Source organism: Entelurus aequoreus, linkage group LG13 (genome assembly GCF_033978785.1).
Source record: "Entelurus aequoreus isolate RoL-2023_Sb linkage group LG13, RoL_Eaeq_v1.1, whole genome shotgun sequence".
Classification (NCBI taxonomy): domain Eukaryota; kingdom Metazoa; phylum Chordata; class Actinopteri; order Syngnathiformes; family Syngnathidae; genus Entelurus; species Entelurus aequoreus.
In genome coordinates, this window is record NC_084743.1 from 54068045 (window position 1) to 54090560 (window position 22516).

At 39.9% G+C, this 22516-nt stretch overlaps 1 protein-coding gene across 10 annotated transcripts in view; it reads right to left on the bottom strand.

Moving 5' to 3' along the window:
• Nucleotides 1–22516, bottom strand: part of LOC133663517 (trichohyalin-like) — a 70356-nt gene that overhangs the window by 42230 nt on the left and 5610 nt on the right. For 7 of the 10 annotated variants that reach the window (XM_062068032.1, XM_062068031.1, XM_062068039.1 and 4 more), the window contains exons 2-7: nt 18782–18893; nt 9692–9908; nt 9504–9599; nt 7404–7501; nt 7191–7273; nt 2593–2704 (exon numbers count right to left, since the gene is read on the bottom strand). In XM_062068032.1, coding sequence (XP_061924016.1) covers nt 2593–2704; nt 7191–7273; nt 7404–7501; nt 9504–9599; nt 9692–9908; nt 18782–18893 — 718 coding nt within the window. Of the gene's footprint in view, nt 1–2592; nt 2705–7190; nt 7274–7403; nt 7502–9503; nt 9600–9691; nt 9909–18781; nt 18894–22516 lie in introns of those variants that run through there. The other 3 variants (XM_062068033.1, XM_062068040.1, XM_062068041.1) reach the window with 3 other exon arrangements.

A 22516-nucleotide genomic window follows, 5' to 3' on the forward strand; every position in this document is an offset into this window, starting at 1 on the left:
TGCTAGCCACCTAGAACGAGACTATTTTTAGACTTGTTAGACTGCAAAAGAAAAAAAACAACTTTTGTCTTCTTTTCTGTCATAATGATTGTGAACAATAGGCACAATTCCAAAAAAGTGCAGTTCCTCTTTAATAGCAGTTTGAGCAAAACAAAACGTTTTCAGGGAGTTAATTGTGGATAAAAAAAATTGGACTTGATTGGACAAACAAGAACGTTACTCCCCCAGAGTGGGAAAGGCCGATCCAAGGACCTTGCTAAACCATCATATTGTTGATGTAGATGCATGTATCAGCTGTACAGATTTACTTTACAAAAGAGAAGTGTGTGGGATACTTTTCTTGTTGCCTTATTTGTATTTGACTTTATTAAATGGATTTATATTATTATTTGGCGCAGCTGACCGGAGCAGGAGGGGATAGAAAGAGAGAAAAAGGAAGAGAGGGGGAAATTCCGGGGCCAAGAACAACAAACACAACAATAACAATAACATCAACAACAGAACAGCATCAGCAAATACGATACGAAATGTGATAGTTAGTGAAGCAAATATTAACACAGAAATTACACTACAAATGGAGCAGTACAAATACCAATATATATAATAATATGAATAATGAATAATAATAATTACTTCTATTATCAACAATACAATTGTTTCAAATGTAACAATACATATATGTAATGATAACTTGAAATACAGAAGAAAGCAGATAAGTGGAGGGGAAGAAAGAGGAGTGTAATGTATTAATCCTTGTAGATTGTTATAGTAACAATAGATTAAGCTTTGTCAGTGTGCCATGTGTTACCCAGTTTCCCCTAGTGGAACAACGTTAATATAAGTTTAAAGAAACGTGATTATATGCGTCACTGTATGTATATATACGCTTGTATATATACAGTATGTGTATATGTATGATTCTACAGTGAATATGCATGTGGATGTATGTACCTTGAGTGTGTAGGTATGTACTGTATTTGTGTATGTATGTGGGATCGTAGGTACCTATGTGTGGGCATACAGTATGTATGTATGTATGTATACATGTATGAATAATTGTGTGTATGTGAGTATATACAGTTTATTTGTATGTACAATATATTTGTCTCCTAGTATGTGCGGCACCCAAGGAACAAGAGACCATCGGCCCCTCACAGCCAGGCCGGCGACAGGAACCCCAGAGCCGCCCAGCAGGGCCAGCAGCAGGCCATAGACAGACGCGCATGGCAGAGGACAAGGCATGGGAGAAGCAGGGGACAGCAAGCCCCCAAACCAACGAAAGACCACATCCAACACGGGCATAAAGGCGAAAAGCCCCGCCCAGAGGGGCCCAGAGACTCCCCGCAACTGGACGGGAAAACTGCCCCAGACCCACCAGCAAATTTTCGGTGCATTACTTGTCAATAGTGCTTGAACAATAGGCTATATTTAATATATGAATATATATTCTGATTCTATAGGAATAGCGATTGTTGAAGGACATGTGAGTTGAAAAATAAAGCTCCCGTAGATCCACGATAATGTCCGTGTTTCCTCTACTTAACAGCCATAAAAAGATTACAACCCTCCCAAATATATTACACTATATAGATCCATTCATAAATTATATTACTTTAATTTATTTACACGTATAAAAAAACACTAATTTTATCTGTGGTGGCGACTTTTTTTTTTTTTTTTTGTAGTAGTAGCAACTTCCTCCCTTCGTTGTTTTCACATTAGCAAACTGCACATGTAAGTGATGTCGAGGCCACATTTGGGCCACATTGGGCCCTGTGCGCGTTTACACTGGAATCTGATAAAAATCATATTTTACTTGCAGTGTCAACAATCAGATGGAAAAAATCTGATTTAAAAAAAATCTGATTTGGGCCACTTCAGTCTGCAGTGTAAACGTAGTCTTTGATTAGGGGCAAAATGTAGCAAATTGGATTTGACTAAAATGCAGCCCTACTAAATAAAACACTTTATTTTAGATTTTACTCATGAGCTTACACTGAAGTGCCCCCATACAGTAAACTGTTGTTGGCCTATTGGCCGACGCATCCCTCTCGCTTTTCTCGTACCCCAGCGAGACTTCATCCATCAACCCTCAACTTGAGGTAGAAGCACACGGATTAAGCAATTATCTTGGAAAAAAAAAATATTTTACACATTTTTTGTTAATTAATATTCTTGACATTTGCAAATCATTTCATTGATAACTGTGGGTTTGGAATCTGATGCACATGTCCAACTGTTCAATGTTTGAGTACTTTTTGCACAACAGAGGCACCAGAAGAAGCAGTTAAGCTTAGAGTGTAATCGTCAGGTTGTAACACAGACGCAAGGCGACAGAAAAATTCAGGTTTTTGCCATTCAGCCCCTTGTTAAAGAATAGCAAAAAGCGCATTTCAAAGTTTAGAGAATGCCAAATTAAGTACACCTCTAAAAGGTTACTGTATATAGTAGTTCATATAGAATGATGGTGTGATAGAATGTGGTAAGTATCTTGCTTTTCCTGAGACAATTTAAGAAAGTATGCTTTTAGTGCTTTTTTTGGGCAATGTTTATTTGCTGTAAGATACAGGAGAGTGCTGTTCATACACTTACAAAGCAACCCACTCTGGAGGCAGTCGGGCAAACATTGCCTCCTTGGCAAGCCACATAAGCTCCGGCTCCGTCTCTGGATCAATACCAATGTCCTGTGCATATTCCTTGATGTCTGATAATGAAGAGAAAAACATACAAATTAGCATGAATATGATTGTGAATTAGGTAGTATTGTAAATACAGTACATCATTTTAAAGGGGCACTTTTCAGTTATAATCTACATTTAACACACTTCCGTATGATTTTGATATCTATTGGTTATTCTTTGGTGTAAATTATGCGTGAATATTGCTCCACAGTCATATTTGAAGCCCATTTTTGCCTGCAAAATGGTTTGTTTTAAGGGGCTGGTTTTTTAGATGCAAATCACATTCTCCACCCATTGTTGAAATGTATACAGTATCTTAAAGACGGGTATTAATGGGTTTTATTTTTGAGACATGGTTGAAAATAAACAACATTGTATATCTCGCCACATGTTTCACATCGGTGTCATTGTGCGCATGCCACGATTATATGAAAATAATGCTTTATTCCCATCTATACAATATTTCTGCGGTAAACCTATCACAGCTTGATTGAAAACTTCACATTAGCTCGCTGTCTGTACACTGATGTTACACAGACAACCACTCTTACACAAAATAAAAACTATTAGGACACTGATAGATTGTGATTTACTGCTTTCTTTAGAGGTTCTTCAACCAAGTAGTAATATCGCAAAGGTGCGGTCTTTGAGCAGCAGTTTAGCAACTAATCCAACTCTGTACTGGCCCAGATTTCCCAGTCATGTCGTGGACAAATTAATACAAAAGACAGCAGGACAGGCGGGAAGGCATGGGACAAGAGAACATGACACGGAAGGCTTCTAACAACAGTCTGGGCACAGTTTGAAGCAGCAGGAGGAACGGGCTGGCCGGGAACATGGTGGTACCTCAATTCACGAGTAATTTGGGATACGAGCTATTGCTTGGATTTTTGTTATTCTTTAAGTTGCGAGCATAACTTTACTTATGAACCCCTTCACCGCCAGTTGTAGTATTTGTCCAATCCTGCCCCCAACCACCAGAATTGAGAACGTTTACTGAGAAGGACAAGAAGCGGACGACCAAATCAGAGAAACAAACCATTAAAACCTGTCGTACTTGTTAGCAGCCTCCCTGGTGAGTCAGCCTCGCAACAACACTTTTACTCCACAACACACAAGCCCCAGCCAGACTGCGCAGTATGCAGCCACCAGACCAGTTCAAAACACGGACATATATCCATGAAAATATTGAGAAGCTGTCATTGCCGTGTTTCAGTTTGTTCTGTCTAGCCCTGACTCAACAAACAGTTGAGCATGACTCTGGTACACAGACACAGCTTGCTGTCAACTCTGACTTCTCTGGTCTGACAATCAAAGACGTCTGTATGCAACAGAAACAACGATCCAAGTTTGTTCTTGTTTTAAAAGGCATGTAACATGTTAAAATTGAGGTGTTTTGAGAGGGACCAAAGAAGGATTAAACTGATTGAGTAATTTCAATGGGCGGAGCTGATTAGCGATACCAGAATTTTGAGTTACGAGTTACAGTTGTGGAACGAATTGAGCTCTCAAGTTGAGGTATTCCGGTACTAGAATACCAATAAAAGTACGTCCGGCACCCATTGACGTCAATATGTTGAAACACGGTTGCAAAACACAGCATTCAGAGACATCCAAAACGGCTTGGAGCCTCACGTGTAAATACAGGAACCTTATGATTTGACGCTTTAGCATTGTTTAACACGAGTATCCAACATTTATAAGTCTGAAAATATTAAATTATAATAGGTCCCCTAAGGCAAACTACCCCTAAAGTCATACAATTTAGAGAAGTGGTTCTCAAACTTTTTTTTTTACTAACTACCAACATTGAAATACAATAGCGTAGTAGGCCTAAGTATTCAATAAAAACAAGAGAGGTTTTATTCAACGAGTATATTTAATATTTTAGCCAGTGTAACATTATACATAGTTTAGCGTACCATTAGGTAGAGCCCGCCCAAGTTTGAGAATCACTGATTAAGAGTATTAAAAAATACAAAAACACGCATTTCACTATCTGTTACTTGTTTTCGGTTTGTTGCCATTAACAAATTAAGATCCGATCAATGATTGTTAAAGTCATGCTCCTCTCTTGTACCATGATCTCTGATACTTATCCAGAGGGAGTATTACTGTACTTTAAAGTAAACTCCAGTGCAACCACATCTGGAAAGATCTGAAAACTATCATTCTTGAAGTAGTGGCTAAAAATATACCAGCCTTTGGCTGAGACACATTAAGATGGTGTGGATAATGCATATATTTTTAAGTGTTATTTCTTATTCTATAGTCATGTTTAAAGCTTATTCTATAGTCATGTTTAAAGCAGCTAATATTTTCCCATGTGAACACTTTGGGTTTTCTATCTTATGTACACTAGTAGATTCTTTGTTTCACCTTGAAGGTGCCGTACTTTGATGCTGAGAACCTCCCACTTATAGGTGTGATTTTCCCTGACACTCCCACTAAGAAGGTTGAGCGTACTAATCATGTGTTCTAAGGATTGGTTACACAGGACTTTGGTAAATGGTCTGACTTCATCAAATCCACCCTGATTTCAATTGGAGTATTCCTTGCTATTATGGTCTTCTCTGGATGTTTTGTTGCCCCTTGTGCTAAACTCTTTCCACCCGCATCATTGTTAGGGCTGTTGAAGGCCAACCCCACCCTATTTCTGGGCTTGTTGTGTCGCTGAAGGGGGTCCAGCACAGTAGTGACATTCAAGGACTGTTAGTTTCCTTCCCTGACAATGACAACATTGACGTTGACTCCATCCATCCCTCTACACCTTCCATGTAACTATGGTTTGTTTATTGCTTGCTTGCTCGAAAACCGAAACAGCACCTACTTTAATGTAGGGCGGGCTTTAGAAGTGTTGCTCTTTTAGGAGAGATCTTCTGGGGAAGATCTGAAGGGGGAATGTGGAGAATGCATATATTTTTTAAGTGGTCTTTCTTAAGCCATAGTCTTGTTTAAAGCAGTTAATATTTTCCCATGTGAACACTTTGGGTTTTTTATCTTATGTCCGCTAGTAAACTCTTTGTTTCACCTTGAAGGCGCCGTACTGTCCTCGTAGAGGTATAACATACTCCCTTTCTGAGGAGAATGCCTTATCTGTTTGGAACAACAGTTGTATTTCTTTCTGGGCGGGTGGGGCTGTTTTCGCTCTACATAAGCTGACTCTTTTTGTTGGAATTTAGACCTCTTCTTGCTGCTGCTATTGTCGCATTGTAAGGACTGGTCTCCTAAAGCTTTAGCAAAAATTGGCCAAGTACTATTCTGTCTCAGTGGTCCTTCTTACTCAACATATACTGTATGTCATCCAAAAGAACTTGGGATTGACCAGTGTGTTCTATTTCCTGAGAGGAAGACTGGTCGCGCACAACAATGGCTACAAACTTTGCTTAACTGTGATACTGTGAGTGAAAAATAATTGGAGGTATAAGACATAGACAATTAGTAGTATTGATGTAAAGTTGGTAAGTTTGAGGATTGAATATTGGAATATATATTATTAGCAGTGGTGTGCAGTCAGGGCTAGCAAGGCCTTCTCTGCGGGCCAAACATAACCAGAAATCATTATCATAATTAAAGATTAAATTATTTTTTTATTTACTTTCCCTAAATATCTAAATGTATTCATATTCTCTTCATGTCATATTATGTTCCTTCCAGTGCTGTTGTTTTTAGGTTATAGAGTTTTTATCCAATCAGAATTCATATTCATATTCTCTTCATGTCATATTATGCTCCTTCCAGTGCTGTTGTTTTTAGGTTATAGAGTTTTTATCCAATCAGAATTCAGCTAGCTTATGTTGCCATGCTGTACGAAATCTGCCTCGAGCCTTCAGAATCAATAATGCAGGCGTCTATGCGCTGTAAGTGAACAGACACAAACATTTGACAGACAGTTGCGATAGCCAATCAGATCACGAGTTGTTGTCAGTAAGGCCTTCTAGATGGCCTAAGGCTGATATATAGTGATGTTATGAGCTAGATAACATAAGAACTCCATTACGCAGCATGCCACAGTAGTGAAGAGCATGCGCAGTATTCCCGTTCAGGTTGTTGAATGTAGACATGCAGCGGGATGTTTTTGATGAGCACGCTGTGGAGTAAACTTTGAGAACTCAGCCAATACGCCTCGTCTGCATCTTTTATGATTAGACAAGACAACCCATATATTTGTAAAGCCATTTTCAAGAAAGATATTTAAAGAAAAACTACATCTTGTGAGACGATGTCGGCCAACCCTGGAAGCTGGCTCAGCTGTCCCGGCGATGAAATGTAAGTTCAGATATTTTATTTCTTTATTTTTTCACGTTTAATATGTTATTTGCAATTAAAATGTTGACAGTACCTCATAAGATCTGTATAGTATTTCTCAAGCAATGGTCATGTGGTGACATCAATTGTGGTATTTTGAGAGGTATTTATTGAAGTCGGACATCACTGAAGGCCTAGGTGGGAAAAGCACGGCCCGCCACTGATTATTAGTATATATTTGTATACACACTCACACACTACCTTCTTGGGATATCTTAAATTCTTCATCAGGGTGCTCCTCAAGGATTTGTGGACTATTATTAGCTGCTGTAGACAGAAGGGAACTGACAAAAAACAAATATAATGCTCTTTGTGAGTCAGACACGATAGCTTTCATCTGGAGTCAACTTTCTCAATGACGACAAATGTGATTGTGTAAGTTGTTTTCCATTAAAAGCAAAGGGAACCGCTAACCTTTTAGCTGCTTTGATCTTCTTGTACTTCATATACCCATGCTCTTCTTCAACTACAGTCTCTAAAACATCACTGGAATAGAAAAACTCTCCTGACAGCTTTACACCACATGAAAGGAAGAAATACATATATTCAGGTTCACTTCAACTCAGGGGCACCATCCAAGGACGGTTAACTACAGAGGACAGGGCTGGCCCGTTGCATAAACACTTTACCTTTTTTCAGGGCCACTACCAATAAGGGAGCTCATGGCCTGAGATTTTTTAAAGATTTTAATATTTTTTTTCATTTAAATGTATGTAAAACAAAAGTAATCAAAGTTTGGATACAATCTTTTTTGTTGTTAAAGCTAAATTATAATGTTTGAATCAAATTAAGAAGGTAACACTACCCACACCCATTTGCATAACTGTTACACAAACATCATAACTCCATCAAAGCTCACATTTATGCATTCTTACACAGCGCCAACATTTGGGAACTAAGAGGAAGTGACAGAAAGATAAAAAATACAAATAATATTTGTGGTTGCATTTGACAAAAGTTTAATTTTGCCTCTCATAGCAAATAAGTGTGGTGCGTTCAAGGAACCCTGATTAAAGTTTAAAACAGAGGAGTCATTAATTTTTAAAGACAGGGGAGGAAATAAAAGTAATATTTAGAATGCTGATATATCATTTTAAGTATTCATTTTATCATCCACTAATGATAATCAAATGTGAATCAGCTAATCTCTACCTTACACTACGAAGTAAAGAGAAACTTGATGGATTTATAATTCTATTCAAATGAATAATGACCGGTTGTATGATTATTAAAACTCATATTATGGCTACTTTATATTAAATTTGTCGGCACTGTTTAAAAAAAAAATCCCCAGCTAAACAGAACTTTAAAAAAATAAAACACCAAATTATTTAAGGGGATTAGAATATTATAGGGACCCTTTAGCCCCTCTAAAGAGGCCTAATGACATTCAAATATGAAGGAAAAACATTATTGATGAACAAAGACAGTGTGTGCCATCTACTGTACTTCTGGGTTATCATGTTGGAAAGACTGACGCGTGCGTAAAACGGCATATACGATGACCGATCAATGGAAGAGATACATGCAAGAGTAATGGTTTATAATCTAGATATGTAAATTGAATCCTTAAAATGTTAAAACCTTTATTAAAGTTTTTTTCCATACAAAATATTGGAGACATTAAAAGCTGCATGCAAAATCCTCAATAGCCAGTTCCAACCATATTAATAAATTAATTAATATACACACTGTAGTGTGTATACTATAGTGTGTGTATGTGGGGTGGTGACTTTAGGTTTAGGTGGGACTTAAGGAGTCTAAAAATAATAAATAATATTAAAGACCAAAATCTGGCCACTGTTTTGGGCCTACTCAAAGCCTAAAGCCTAAAAGAAGGCTGAAGAACCACCTTTTTGATTTGGCTTTTACCTAATATTTATTATTTAAGTCATTAGTACTTTACTTTTTATTTTATTAGTTATGCAATATTTTATATATCTTATAAATGTACTGTATATATATATATATATATATATATATATATATATATATATATATATATATTTTAAAATATTTATTTTTATTTAATTTTTTTCTTCATATGTTTTACTTGTATTTTATCCTTTATCTTTGCTCGTGTTTCTTACTATTTTACAAGTTTTATTATTTTCCAGCGTTCCTCAGAAGGAGCCATCTGTATCAGGGGTTATTGGCCGTGTTGTGGAGGCACTTTGTGTCAGCGTCCTGGTGGCCATGGTCTGATGACATCCTGGTGCAGATGTTATTTGTGATAGTGTTTACTCACATGTCTCCTTTGTACTCAGCCATGCATTAATTTGTTCATAATTGTGTGTATGTGTGTGTTTGTGTTTGGTATTTGTGTGCGTGCCGATAATGGGGGAACTGGGTCATTGGGGTATTGCTTTTAAGTATGTAAATCACTTTGCATTGCATTTATTTTATGTATGAAAAGCGCTTTATAAATAGTTTGATATGATGATTTAGAGTACTTCTTTTAATAGACAAAGGCAAACACTATAGCCAAAGCCAAGTTAACAGTACATGTTGTACCTGTTGTTGAGAGGATTCAGAACCATGGTCTCCAAAACTTGTTTTTGTATTGTCTTGGTAATCTTCTACTGGATCTGGATCACTGTTTTTGGAGTCCTAAAGTGTGCCACACCCCACACACGTAATTACAGAGATCGTGTAAAGATCAAAGTGAATTATACGAAACACACAAGGAGAAAACTACTCACTCCTTGTGTTTTCAATATGTCCTTCACCCTTTTTCTTTCCTCCTGTTTCTTATATTTCTGCTTGTTCGTCACCATTGAGGTCCCATCAATAGCCTTGGGCTGGATACGATCACGCTCCTGAACCACCAACTTGGAGTAGTGCACTTTGCTGGGATGTTGCCAAATGGATGTGTTCAACTGGCAGTTGTGATAGTAAATTTTCCCGCCTTCATCTTCACTGTAGGGATCAAGTCAAAGAAACATTTTTTGGTTAAACAAAAATGACAACATTGACTTGTCTATGAACATTTTTGATACGCGTTCACTTAAAATGGCTTCCTTGCTTTAGTATCTTCAAGAAATCAGAACCAATGCATTATATAATCCTGAAAGTGATTGAACTCCTTTATGTGTAATACATTACATTTAAACAAAAAAACAATTCCACACCTTCAAGGTTGTGTATTCATCACAGAGTGCATTGAAAACTAATATTTTGACCTGTATAACGAAATAAGGTAACCAAAATACAAAATTGCTGAAAACCTGGACGGATTTTAAGCATTCATATAAATAAAAAAGTGCATCTATTGTGGACTGTTATTACATACAACCTTTAAACCAAGAGTCCCCTAACTACGGCCCATGGGCCGGATCCAGCACTCAAGCATCCACAATCTGGCTCACGGGACGCCCCAAACTAATTTTTTTTCTTGAAATCTGTCCTGTGTATCTGCTCAGGCAAATCATATTGTTGATGTAGATGCCCATATCTGCTGTACAGATGTTTTTTTGTTTTTTTTTCAAAAGAGAAATGTGGGATATTTCTCATGTTGCGTTTGCTATACATATATGTACGGTATATATACAGTCGTGGTCAAAAGTTTACATACACTTGTAAAGAATTTCTACAACTCTTGTTTTTTGTGTGATAGAGTGCTCATACTTGTTTGTCACAAAAAACATTCATGAACTTTGGTTCTTTTATGAATTTATTATGGCTCCACTGAAAATGTGACCAAATCTGCTGGGTCAAAAGTATACATACAGCAATGTTAATATTTGGTTACATTTCCCTTGGCAAGTTTCACTGCAATAAGGCGCTTTTGGTAGCCATCCACAAGCTTCTGGCAAGCTTCTGGTTGAATTTTTGACCATTCCTCTTGACAAAATTGGTGCAGTTCAGCTAAATTTGTTGCTTTTCTGACATGGATTTGTTTCTTCAGCATTGTTCACATGTTCTCAATGGGGTTTATGTTAGGACTTTGGGAAGGCCATTCTATAACCTTAATTCTTGCCCGATTTAGCCATTCCTTTACCACTTTTGACATGTGTTTGGGGTCATTGTCCTGTTGGAACATTCAACTGCGCCCAAGACCCAACCTCCGGGCTGATGATTTTAGGTTGTCCTGAAGAATTTGGAGGTAATCCTCCTTTTTCATTGTCCCATTTAGTCTCTGTGAAGCACCAGTTCCATTGGCAGCAAAACAGGCCCAGAGCATAATACTACCACCACCATGCTTGACGGTAGGCATGGTGTTCCTGGGATTAAAGGCCTCGCCTTTTGTCCTCCAAACATATTGCTGGGTATTGCGGCCAAACAGCAAAATTTTTGTTTCATCCGACCACAGAACTTTCCTCCAGAAGGTCTTACCTTTGTCCATGTGATCAGCAGCAAACTTTAGACAAGCCTTAAGGTGTTGCATCTGAAGCAACGGCTTCCTTCTGACATGGTGGCCTTTTAGTCCATGGCGATGCAAAACACGCTTGACTGTGGACACTGACACCTGTGTTCCAGCAGCTTCCAATTCGTTGCAGACCTGCTTTTTGGTGGTTCTCGGTTCACTCTTGAGCATCCTGACCAATGTTCTCTCAGCAGCAGGTGATAGCTTGCGTTTTCTTCCTGATCCTGGCATTTACAAAACTGTGCCATGCACTTTATACTAAGAATAATCATCAATAAGAATCATCATGGCGCCGATGAAGGCTGCCTCGGTGCTCTCGTGCGCTCTGTTTTGTTTGTTTTTGTACATAAATTGTGTTTCCGGGTGCTCTTACACCCGTGAAGAGCTACTGAACATCAGATCCATCATCCCTATGGACTTGTTACCAGTCATCTTAGCGTCAGCTGCGGATTTGGTCTATTCTGTGATCAAAAGAGGGAAACCGCATCGAAGAGGAAAGAGAGCGGGCGGACTTGTCCGTCTTCGCGGACGGGGATTACGCACGCCTATACCAGGCATCTTCCTCTCCAACGTCCGCTCACTTGCCAACAAGATGGACGAGCTAGCGTTGCTGATGAGAAGGAACAAGGACTTCTCCTCATCCTGTGTGTTGTGTTTCACGGAGACTTGGCTGAGCGCAAGTGTCCCGGACAGCGCGCTTCAACTGGAGGGCTTTCATCTTCTCCGCGCGGACCGAGACGCGGCGCTCTCTGGCAAAAAAAGAGGCGGTGGACTCTGCTTCTTTATCAACAATAGCTGGTGTACAGACGTGACAGTGATTTCCAGACACTGTTCTTCTTCTCTGGAATATTTCTTCATCCACTGTAAGCCCTTTTACTCACCGCGTGAGATTGTTTCATTTATTATTGTGGCTGTTTACATCCCGCCCGGCGCGGACGTGCGTGACGCTCAGCGCGCGCTCGCAGGACAGGTCTTACATGTGGAACGGTCTTTTCCTGACTCTTGTTATCGTGCTTGGTGACTTTAACAAGGGAAATTTGAGCCAGGAATTACCAAAGTATAGACAGTTTATTAAATGCCCGACCAGAGAGGAGAACACACTGGATCACTGCTACACTACATTGAGCAAGGCTTTTCATGCAGTCCCGCGCGCTGCTCTTGGACTATCAGATCACGTGATGGTGCACTTAATCCCTTCATACAGACAGAGACTGAAACTGGCTAAACCTGTTATGAGGAACATTAAGTGTTTCACCGCCGAGTCTGTGGACGAGTTGCGTGCTTGTTGGGAAACGACAGACTGGGAGGCATTTGGAGCGGCCACGAACAATCTGGACGAGTATACGGACACTGTGACCTCATACATACAGTTCAATGAGGCGCGCATCATTCCAACGCGCACCAGGGTTTGTTATAACAACAACAAGCCCTGGTTCACACCCAAGCTCCGACAGCTGCGCAAGAAGAAGGAGGCTGCGTGGAGAAGCGGGGACCGAAGTACATACAGAGAAGCGAAGTACCACTTCACCAGGGAAGTGGAGAAAGCTAAATCTGTGTACTCTAACTGTCTACAGGAACAGTTCCGCTCCAATGATTCTGCGGCAGTTTGGAGAGGTCTAAGGGCCCTTACGAACTATAAGCCCAAAACCCCCCAGGTCCTGAATGACCGGACTCTCGCTCAGGGCCTCAACACACATTACTGTCGTCATGAACGGCCTTCAGCTCATCAAAGCCATGCTCCCCCCACCATCACCCTCCCCACCAATGCCAGCACTTCATTAAAGGAGTTAAAGGACTCAAAGGACTCCAAAAACATCATAAGACTGTAAAGACCCTCTCCATCAAAGAAGAGGATGTACGCCGGCAGTTCTTGAAGCTGAATACGCGGAAGGCTCCCGGGCCGGATGGTGTCTCCCCCTCCACTCTCAGACACTGTGCGGCTCCTGTCTTCACTGACATTTTTAACACCTCTCTGGAGCTATGCCGCGTGCCGTCCTGCTTTAAGACCTCTACCATTGTCCCTGTCCCCAAGAAAGCATGGATCACAGGACTAAATGACTACAGGCCGGTCGCGCTGACGTCTGTGGTCATGAAGTCCTTTGAGCGCTTGGTCCTGCCCCACCTCAAGGACATCACCGCCCCCTCCTGGACCCACTGCAGTTCGCCTACAGAGCCAACAGGTCTGTGGATGATGCAGTGAACCTGGCCCTCCACTTCATCCTGGAGCATCTGGACTCCCCAGGAACCTACGCTAGGATCCTGTTTGTGGACTTTAGCTCTGCCTTCAACACCATCCTCCCTGGACTGCTACGAGACAAGCTCTACCAGCTCAGCGTGCCCGACTCCCTCTGCAGTTGGATTAATGACTTCCTGACAGACTGAAGACAGCACGTACGGCTGGGGAAGATTGTCTCGGACAGTCGAACCACAAACACTGGTACTCCTCAGGGCTGGTGCAGCCTCAACAACCTGGAGCTGAACGCCCAGAAAACAGTGGAGATTATCATGGACTTTAGGAAAGTCACAGCCCCACCATCCCCCCTCACCCTGATTGACTCTCCCACCCCCGTCCCCATTGTGGACTCCTTCCGTTTCTTGGGCACCACCATCACCCAGGACCTCAAGTGGGAGCTGACCATCAGCTCCCTCATCAAGAAGGCCCAGCAGAGGATGTACTTCCTGCGGCAGCTGAGGAAACTTAAGGTGCCGACCGAGATGCTGGTGCAGTTTTACTCAGCCATCATAGAGTCCATCCTGACCTCCTCCATCACAGTGTGGTTCCCCGGCGCTACAGTCCAGGATAAGAATAGACTGCAACGCATCGTACGTGCTGCTGAGAAGGTGATTGGCTGCAAGCTCCCATCCCTCCAGGACTTGTTCTCCTCCAGGACCAGGAGGCGTGTGGGTCGGATCACAGCTGACTTCTCACCCTGGACACACACTATTCTCCCCTCTCCCGTCAGGCAGGAGACTACGCTCCATCCCGACCCACACCTCCTGCCACCTGAACAGTTTTTCCCCTCGGCCATCAGGCAAATGAACAATAACTCCTAACAGCAGCTCCTTGAATTCCTTGAATTCCTTCTAAGTCTATCTGATAGCTCAGTCACAGCTCTTTTTATTACCAAATATGTGTTATATGTGTTTTATGTCGCACGTTTGCACCAAGAAAAATTCCTAGTTTGTGAACCCGTTCTCAAACAATGGCAATACAACTATTCTGATTCTGATTCTGATTCTGATACTTACGAACAATTGTCTGCACAGTTGCTCTTGGGACCTTAAGCTGCTTTGAAATGGGTCCAAGTGACTTTCCTGACTTGTTCAAGTCAATGATTCATTTTTTCAGATCTGTGCTGAGTTCCTTTGACTTTCCCACTGTCGCGTTTGTTACCGAGTCTAATGACTGCATCACATGAGCCCTATTTAAATGGTCTCAGAGAAGTCAACAGGTGTCGTCAATCATAATCATTCACATGAAGTTAAGAGGCCATGCCATGAAGCTAATTTGATTTGATTGTAACTTTTTCACCAAAATTGATCACGTATGTTGCTGTATGTATACTTTTGACCCAGCGGATTTGGTTCAATTTTCAGTAGACCCATAATAAATTCATAAAAGAACCAAACTTCACAAATGTTTTTTGTGACGAACAAGTATGTGCTCCAATCACTATCACAAAAAAATAAGAGTTGTAGAAATGATTGGAAACTCAAGACAGCCATGATATTATGTCCTTCACAAGTGTATGTAAACTTTTGACCACGACTGTATATGCATATATGTATACATATATAAATATATATATATACACACAAACAAATACATATGTATATGTAAACATATATTTACACAAGTCACACACACATATAATAATAATAATAATGGATTAGATTTATATAGCGCTTTTCTAGACACTCAAAGCGCTTCACAGAGAAGTGAGAACCCATCATTCCTTTTTACAACTCATTCATTCATCATTCATTCTCCGGTGTGAGCGGCACCGGGGGCAAGGGTGAAGTGTCCTGCCCAAGGACACAACGGCAGCGATTTTGGATGGTAAGAGGCGGGGAGCGAACCTGCAACCCTCAGGTTTCTGGCACGGTTGCTCTACCCACTACGCCATACCGCGTATATATATATATATACACACACACACACACACACACACACATTATGTATATATATGTACAGTATGTATATACACACACACACACACACACACACACACACACACACACACACACACACACACACACACACACACACACACACACACACACACACACACACACACACACACACACACACACACACACACACACACACACGTATATATATACAAACCCCAAAACCAGTGAAGTAGGCACGTTGTGTAAATCGTAAATAAAAACAAAATATAATGATTTGCAAATCCTTTTCAACCTATATTCAATTGAATAGACTGCAAAGACAAGATACTTAACGTTCAAACTGGAAAACTGGAATTTGATGCCTGCAGTAGTTTCAAAAAGGCTGGCACAAGCTCCAAAAAAACTGAGAAAGTTAAGGAATGCTCATCAAACACTTATTTGGAACATCCCACAGGTGAACAGGTTAATTGAGAACAGGTGGGTGCCATGATTGCGTATAAAAGCAGCTTCCATGAAATGCTCAGTCATTTACAAACAAGGATGGGGCGAGGGTCATCACTTTGTGAACAAATGCATGAGCAAATTGTCCGACAGTTTAAAAACAACATTTCTCAACGAGCTATTGCAAGGAATTTAGGGATTGTACCATCTACGGTCCGTAATATCATCAAAAGGTTCAGAGAATCTGGAGAAATCACTGCACGTAAGCAATGATATTACGGACCTTCGATCCATCAGGCGGTACTGCATCAAAAAGCGACATCAGTGTGTAAAGGATATCACCCCATGGGCTCAGGAAGACTTCAAAAAACCACTGTCAGTAACTACGGTTTGTTGCTACATCTGTAAGTGCAAGTTAAAACTCTACTATGCAAAGCGAAAGCCATTTATCAACAACACCCAGAAACGCCACTGGCTTCGCTGGGCCCGAGCTCATCTAAGATGGACTGATGCAAAGTGGAAAGGTGTTCTGTGGTCCGACGAGTCCACATTCAAATTGTTTTTCAAAACTGTGGACGTCGTGTCCTCCGGACCAAAGAGGAAATGAACCATTCAGATTGTTATAGGCGCAAGGTTCAAAAGCCAGCATCTGTGATGGTATGGGGGTGTATTAGTAATTTACACATCTGTGAAGGCACCATTAATGCTGCAAGGTACATACAGGTTTTGGAGCAACATATGTTGCCATCCAAGCAACATTATCATGGACGCCCCTGCTTATTTCAGCAAGACAATACCAAGCCATGTGTTACAACAGCGTGGCTTCATAGTAAAAGAGTGTAGGTATTAGACTGGCCTGCCTGTAGTCCAGACATATCTCCCATTGAAAATGTGTGGCACAATATGAAGCCTAAAATACCACAACGGAGACCCCGGACTGTTGAATAACTTAAGCTGTACATCAAGCAAGAATGGGAAAGAATTCCACCTGAAAAGCTTCAAAATTTGGTCTCCCCAGTTCCCAAACGTTTACAGAGCGTTGTTTAAAGGAAAGGTGGTAAAAATGCCCCTGTGCCCACTTTTTTGGAATGTGTTGCTGCCATTAAATTCTAAATTAATGATTATTTGCAAAAAAAAAATTACGTTTCTCAGTTCGAACATTAAATATCTTGTCTTTGCAGTCTATTCAATTGAATATAAGTCGAAAAGGATTTGCAAATCATTGTATTCTGTTTTTATTTACGAATTACACAACGTGCCAACTTCACTGATTTTGTGTGTGTGTATGTATGTATATATATATATATATATATATATATATGTATATATGTATGTATGTATGTATGTATGTATATATATATGCATGTGTATATATATATATATATATATATATATATATATATATATATATATATATATATATATATATATATATATATATATATATATATATATACACGCACACACACACACAGATAGTCCGGCACCCAGCCAAATTATTTTAACCCAATGTGGCCCCAATGTCAACAAGTTTGAGGAAACCTGCTTTAAACAATAGGAATAGATAAGGGAACTTTCCTGTCCATTCAATATTCAACATATCCAGTATGTAAAGCAGGTTTAGAAAACTAGCGGCCGACGGGCCAAATAACATCACCCAAATAGGCTTGATGAAACCTTTCAAACTAAGTTTGCTCATGAATGCAGTACTCACACCACCCTGCAGGGGGCAACATTGTGGCACAATGACACAGCAGTGGGGTGACTGGAAGAAGACTACTAAAAAAATATTACAATTCACCCTGGAAAAAAAAATCTACATAAATTGCAAAAATGTGACTTTTGACAGCGACTGTAAAAAAAGTAGGAATGTTCTGCCCTAAGCCAGTGCTCGAGTCATTGTTTTTTGTTTTGGACATTTTAAGCAGTGGACACTGTTCCAGACCAGCAATAACAATAGAAATCCACACGTGTAAGCTTCATCACTAAACTTGGTCAAATATTTGTAAGTATATATTGTGCATAAAGATATTGAGTTTGGTTTGAATTGAAATTGCTGACTTTGTGATGTCTTTTGTATTTGTGGTAGTGTTGTTATTTGTCTGAGCAAAGCTTGTTTAATTAATACATGTAGCGCTAAATTTTACCAGTAGAGGAAGATAACTCTACACCTTAGGTTGTGTAGAGCCAGTCATTGTGTGCAAGGTTTAATTTCTATAGTCATCTGTAGTTGATTGTGTTGATGTATTAACACTAAACCTATTAAAATCTATTTTATTTATGTAAAATACATAACAGACTTTATTAAGTAGAATAAAGAAGATACATTATACTTTTGTAATGTTTATTTTATGTTTATATTTTCAGTATTTTGTAATGTTTGTTTTATGTTTTTATTTTCAGTATTTTGTAATGTTTATTTTATGTTTATATTTTCAGTCTAACAAACCTAAATGAAAGAAGAAGTTTAAAGAAGTAAAACTGGGGAAAGAAACTAATTCAAAAGAATAATTAACAAAACTTCTGGACCTTCTATTTCTTCATGCTGTTAACTATCTCTCTAGCTGCACACGCTGGAAAGGATTAGCAAATTAGGAATAATGCATTTGTAGAAAGTACAGTGTGAAAGCCCATGCGTTTACTTTGTAATTAAGTAAACACAGTCTCAAAGGAATATAAACTGTGGAGGTACTTTCTAACGAAACAGTGAAATTCCGATGTCCGGCCCCTGAGCCCTCTGGCTCTTGAAACTGCGGCCCTCTTCATTATGTAGTTGAATAGCCCGGATGTAAAAAAATACCTATTGGCCAGTATTTTCTAAAAGAAAACTGTGTAACTTCCATTGACTTACCGCTTCAACCATCCTGCAGGCAGCGGGGCAACAATGGCTTCCTTGGCTAACCACATGAAATGCGGCTCCGTCTCTGGATTAATGCCAATGTCCTCTGCATAATCCCTGATTTCTGATATGGGGAAAATAACAGTTTCACCACTAGTGTTCCATATCACCATGCTTCATTGTGAATTTAATTGTAGTAGTAGTAGTAGTTCATTGAACCTATTAAAAATAATTAACATTTGATACTGAATTATTAAGTAGGGGTGTAAGGATTGTTTTTAACAATGATTTGATTCAGAATTTGTGGTTGCCGATACAATTCAGGGACGATGTGATTTTTTTTAGAACATTACGATCCAATACGATTCACTAAGTTGAAATCGATATCGATTAAGTAACTTTTTAGCAAAAATAATCAACCAATGTGACTGTGAAATAAACACTGGATACTGGTACCGGTGAAGTGTCATATACTACTGTTATTTCTTGTAAGGGAATTAGATATAAATGAATTATGGATACAAACAAGCAACTAAACAATCAATGGCCACTGTATTCACATCTTATTTGAATAAAATGCAACCAATACTTTAGGTTGAATTTACAAGAGGAAACACTTTCTGCTCTCATTTTCAATATTCAAGAACATTTCAATAAAACTACAGTAACCAACATTTTAACAGTACAGTAGATGTACCTGCTACTTATGTTTTTGTTTTTCAACATAAAATAATACTACACTATTGACAATTATAATTATACACTATTAACTAGATACACTCGACATCCATTGCACCGGGGATGTCGTTGTGGCTTGTGCAGCCCTTTGAGACACTTGTGATTTAGGGCTATATAAATCAATTTTGATTGATTGAATACAATACTAATTATCAAAAATAAAGTACAACATCTCTTTAGGTTGCTACTTTTACTGTTTTTGACATAGAAACAATAAAAATCCAAATATATTAATATAGAAAATTAACTGCAACCAATTTTTTTCAGATTACATGAGCAGTGTTTGACCTGCTACTTCTCTCATTTTAAAAAAGTCATAACAAATGCAAACGCCACAACACAACAACTTTCAGCTTTACACCAATAGCAAAAGCAACAAATACCCAACAACATAAAGCCATAAACACAAGAATATAAAGACATGACGGAAGTGACAAGTTTCAGACAAGTTTTGGCGACTGACTAATTTCCTGTAACGTAAAGTTGAAAACGGTGTAATGAACGAAGTTGCAAAAGTAGTGTGTGACCACTTTTAGCCATAAATAACTTTTTTTTCTTTTTCAATAATACTAATATACTATGTTCAGGAAGTCAGTCCATTGTCGTAACTCATGCCGCTATCACATCCGTCGCGTCCTTTGTGGCGTAAAGTTGTATTTTGCAACATTATATTATTGTCTTGTGGCGTTTGTATTTGTTGTAGCTTTTGCAATAATGCTGTAGTTCTAAGTTGTTGTGTTGTAATTTATGATATTGTCTTGTTGCGTTTGTTGTGACCTTTCTTAGCCACCGTAGCTATCCGCCATTCTTGTTTTGTTGACTGATGGCTAACGCCACAAACTGGCAGACAAACTTGAATAACGTAACATCCTTATCATGTTAAACTTCATAAAAAGTGTGCCGTTTTTTTTTAGTATCGATAAAATTGATTGATTGATTTTTAAAACAACGTTGGATCGATACCCATCTTCCGGAAGGCAAACTTGCCGAGGACAGATCGATGTAGTTGAATATAAGGCAGTGTAGTAAGTGTACCACTACTGGTGCGCAGGCTCCATCTAGTGGTACGCCCAATAATCACTTGATTAAAGTAGTTTTATTTTCCTATTTTCAAACACAATGTTACTGTTCAAACCGTGTGTAATGTTACAGTGGCCAAAAATATTAAATATAGTTGCTAAATAAAACCTCTGCCATGTTTTTAATGAATACTTAGGCCTACTACGCTACTGTATTTAATTGTTGGTCATTACTGTGGTACTTGGAGAACCAAGTGTTTTCTGAGGAAGTACTTGGTAAAAAAAAAAAAAAAAGTTTGAAAACCACTGATCTAAGAACTGTAAATCTTAATATCGAGTGTTACACCTCTAATTAATAGTACTGAATACTACTATAATGTCCACAATTTATGCTCAGTGTGCAATATGAGAGTCAAGATACTGTTTGTAATCATTTAGTGTGCTATATGTACATCGGTGCACTGGTGTGTTGTTATTACTCACTTTTGATTTTTCATTGTTTTTATTACGTTTTACTTTTGTTACTGTATGAAAAAAATGCATTTCCCCATTGTGGAATAAAGTCTCACCTATCTCAATACTACAGTATTAAGGTGCACATGTTATGCATTTTTCATTGCGTTATGATAATAAACGTAAACAATATTCGGCAGGACATTTGGTAAGTTGTGTTTTTTAAGGTAAGCCCTACGTGCACTCAAAAAAGGTGATTAGTTTCTGTACTAATAAAGAACAAATCAGAATCAGAATCAGAATCAGAATCAGAATAGTTTTATTGCCATTGTTTGAGAACGGGTTCACAAACTAGGAATTTTTCTTGGTGCAATCGTGCAACATAAAACACATATAACACATATTTGGTAATAAAAAGAGCTGTGACTGAGCTATCAGACAGACTTAGAAGGGATTCAAGGAATTCAAGGAGCTGCTGTTAGGAGTTCTTGTTCATTTGCCTGATGGCCGAGGGGAAAAAACTGTTCAGGTGGCGGGAGGTGTGGGTCTGGATGGAGCGTAGTCTCCTGCCTGAGGGGAGAGGGGAGAATAGTGTGTGTCCAGGGTGAGAAGAGTCAGCTGTGATCCGACCCACACGCTTCCTGGTCCTGGAGGAGAACGAGTCCTGGAGGGATGGGAGCTTGCAGCCAATCACCTTCTCCGCAGCACGTACGATGCGTTGCAGTCTATTCTTATCCTGGACTGTGGCGCCGGGGAACCACACTGTGATGGAGGAGGTCAGGATGGACTCTATGATGGCTGAGTAAAACTGCACCAGCATCTCGGTCGGCACCTTAAGTTTCCTCAGCTGCCGCAGGAAGTACATCCTCTGCTGGGCCTTCTTGATGAGGGAGCTGATGGTCAGCTCCCACTTGAGGTCCTGGGTGATGGTGGTGTCCAAGAAACGGAAGGAGTCCACAATGGGGACGGGGGTGGGAGAGTCAATCAGGGTGAGGGGGGATGGTGGGGCTGTGACTTTCCTGAAGTCCATGATCATCTCCACTGTTTTCTGGGCGTTCAGCTCCAGGTTATTGAGGCTGCACCAGGACGTCAGCCGGTCTACCTCTCCCCTGTAGGCGGACTCATCGCCATTCGAGATGAGCCCGATGAGGGTGGTGTCATCCGCAAACTTGAGCAGTTTTACGGATTGGTGACTGGAGGTGCAGCAGTTTGTATACAGGGAGAAGAGCCAGGGGGAGAGTACACAGCCCTGAGGAGTACCAGTGTTTGTGGTTCGACTGTCCGAGACAATCTTCCCCAGCCTTACGTGCTGTCTTCGGTCTGTCAGGAAGTCATTAATCCAACTGCAGAGGGAGTCTGGTAGAACTTGTCTCGTAGCAGTCCAGGGAGGATGGTGTTGAAGGCAGAGCTGAAGTCCACAAACAGGATCCTAGCATAGGTTCCTGGGGAGTCCAGATGCTCCAGGATGAAGTGGAGGGCCAGGTTCACTGCATCATCCACAGACATGTTGGCTCTGTAGGCGAACTGCAGTGGGTCC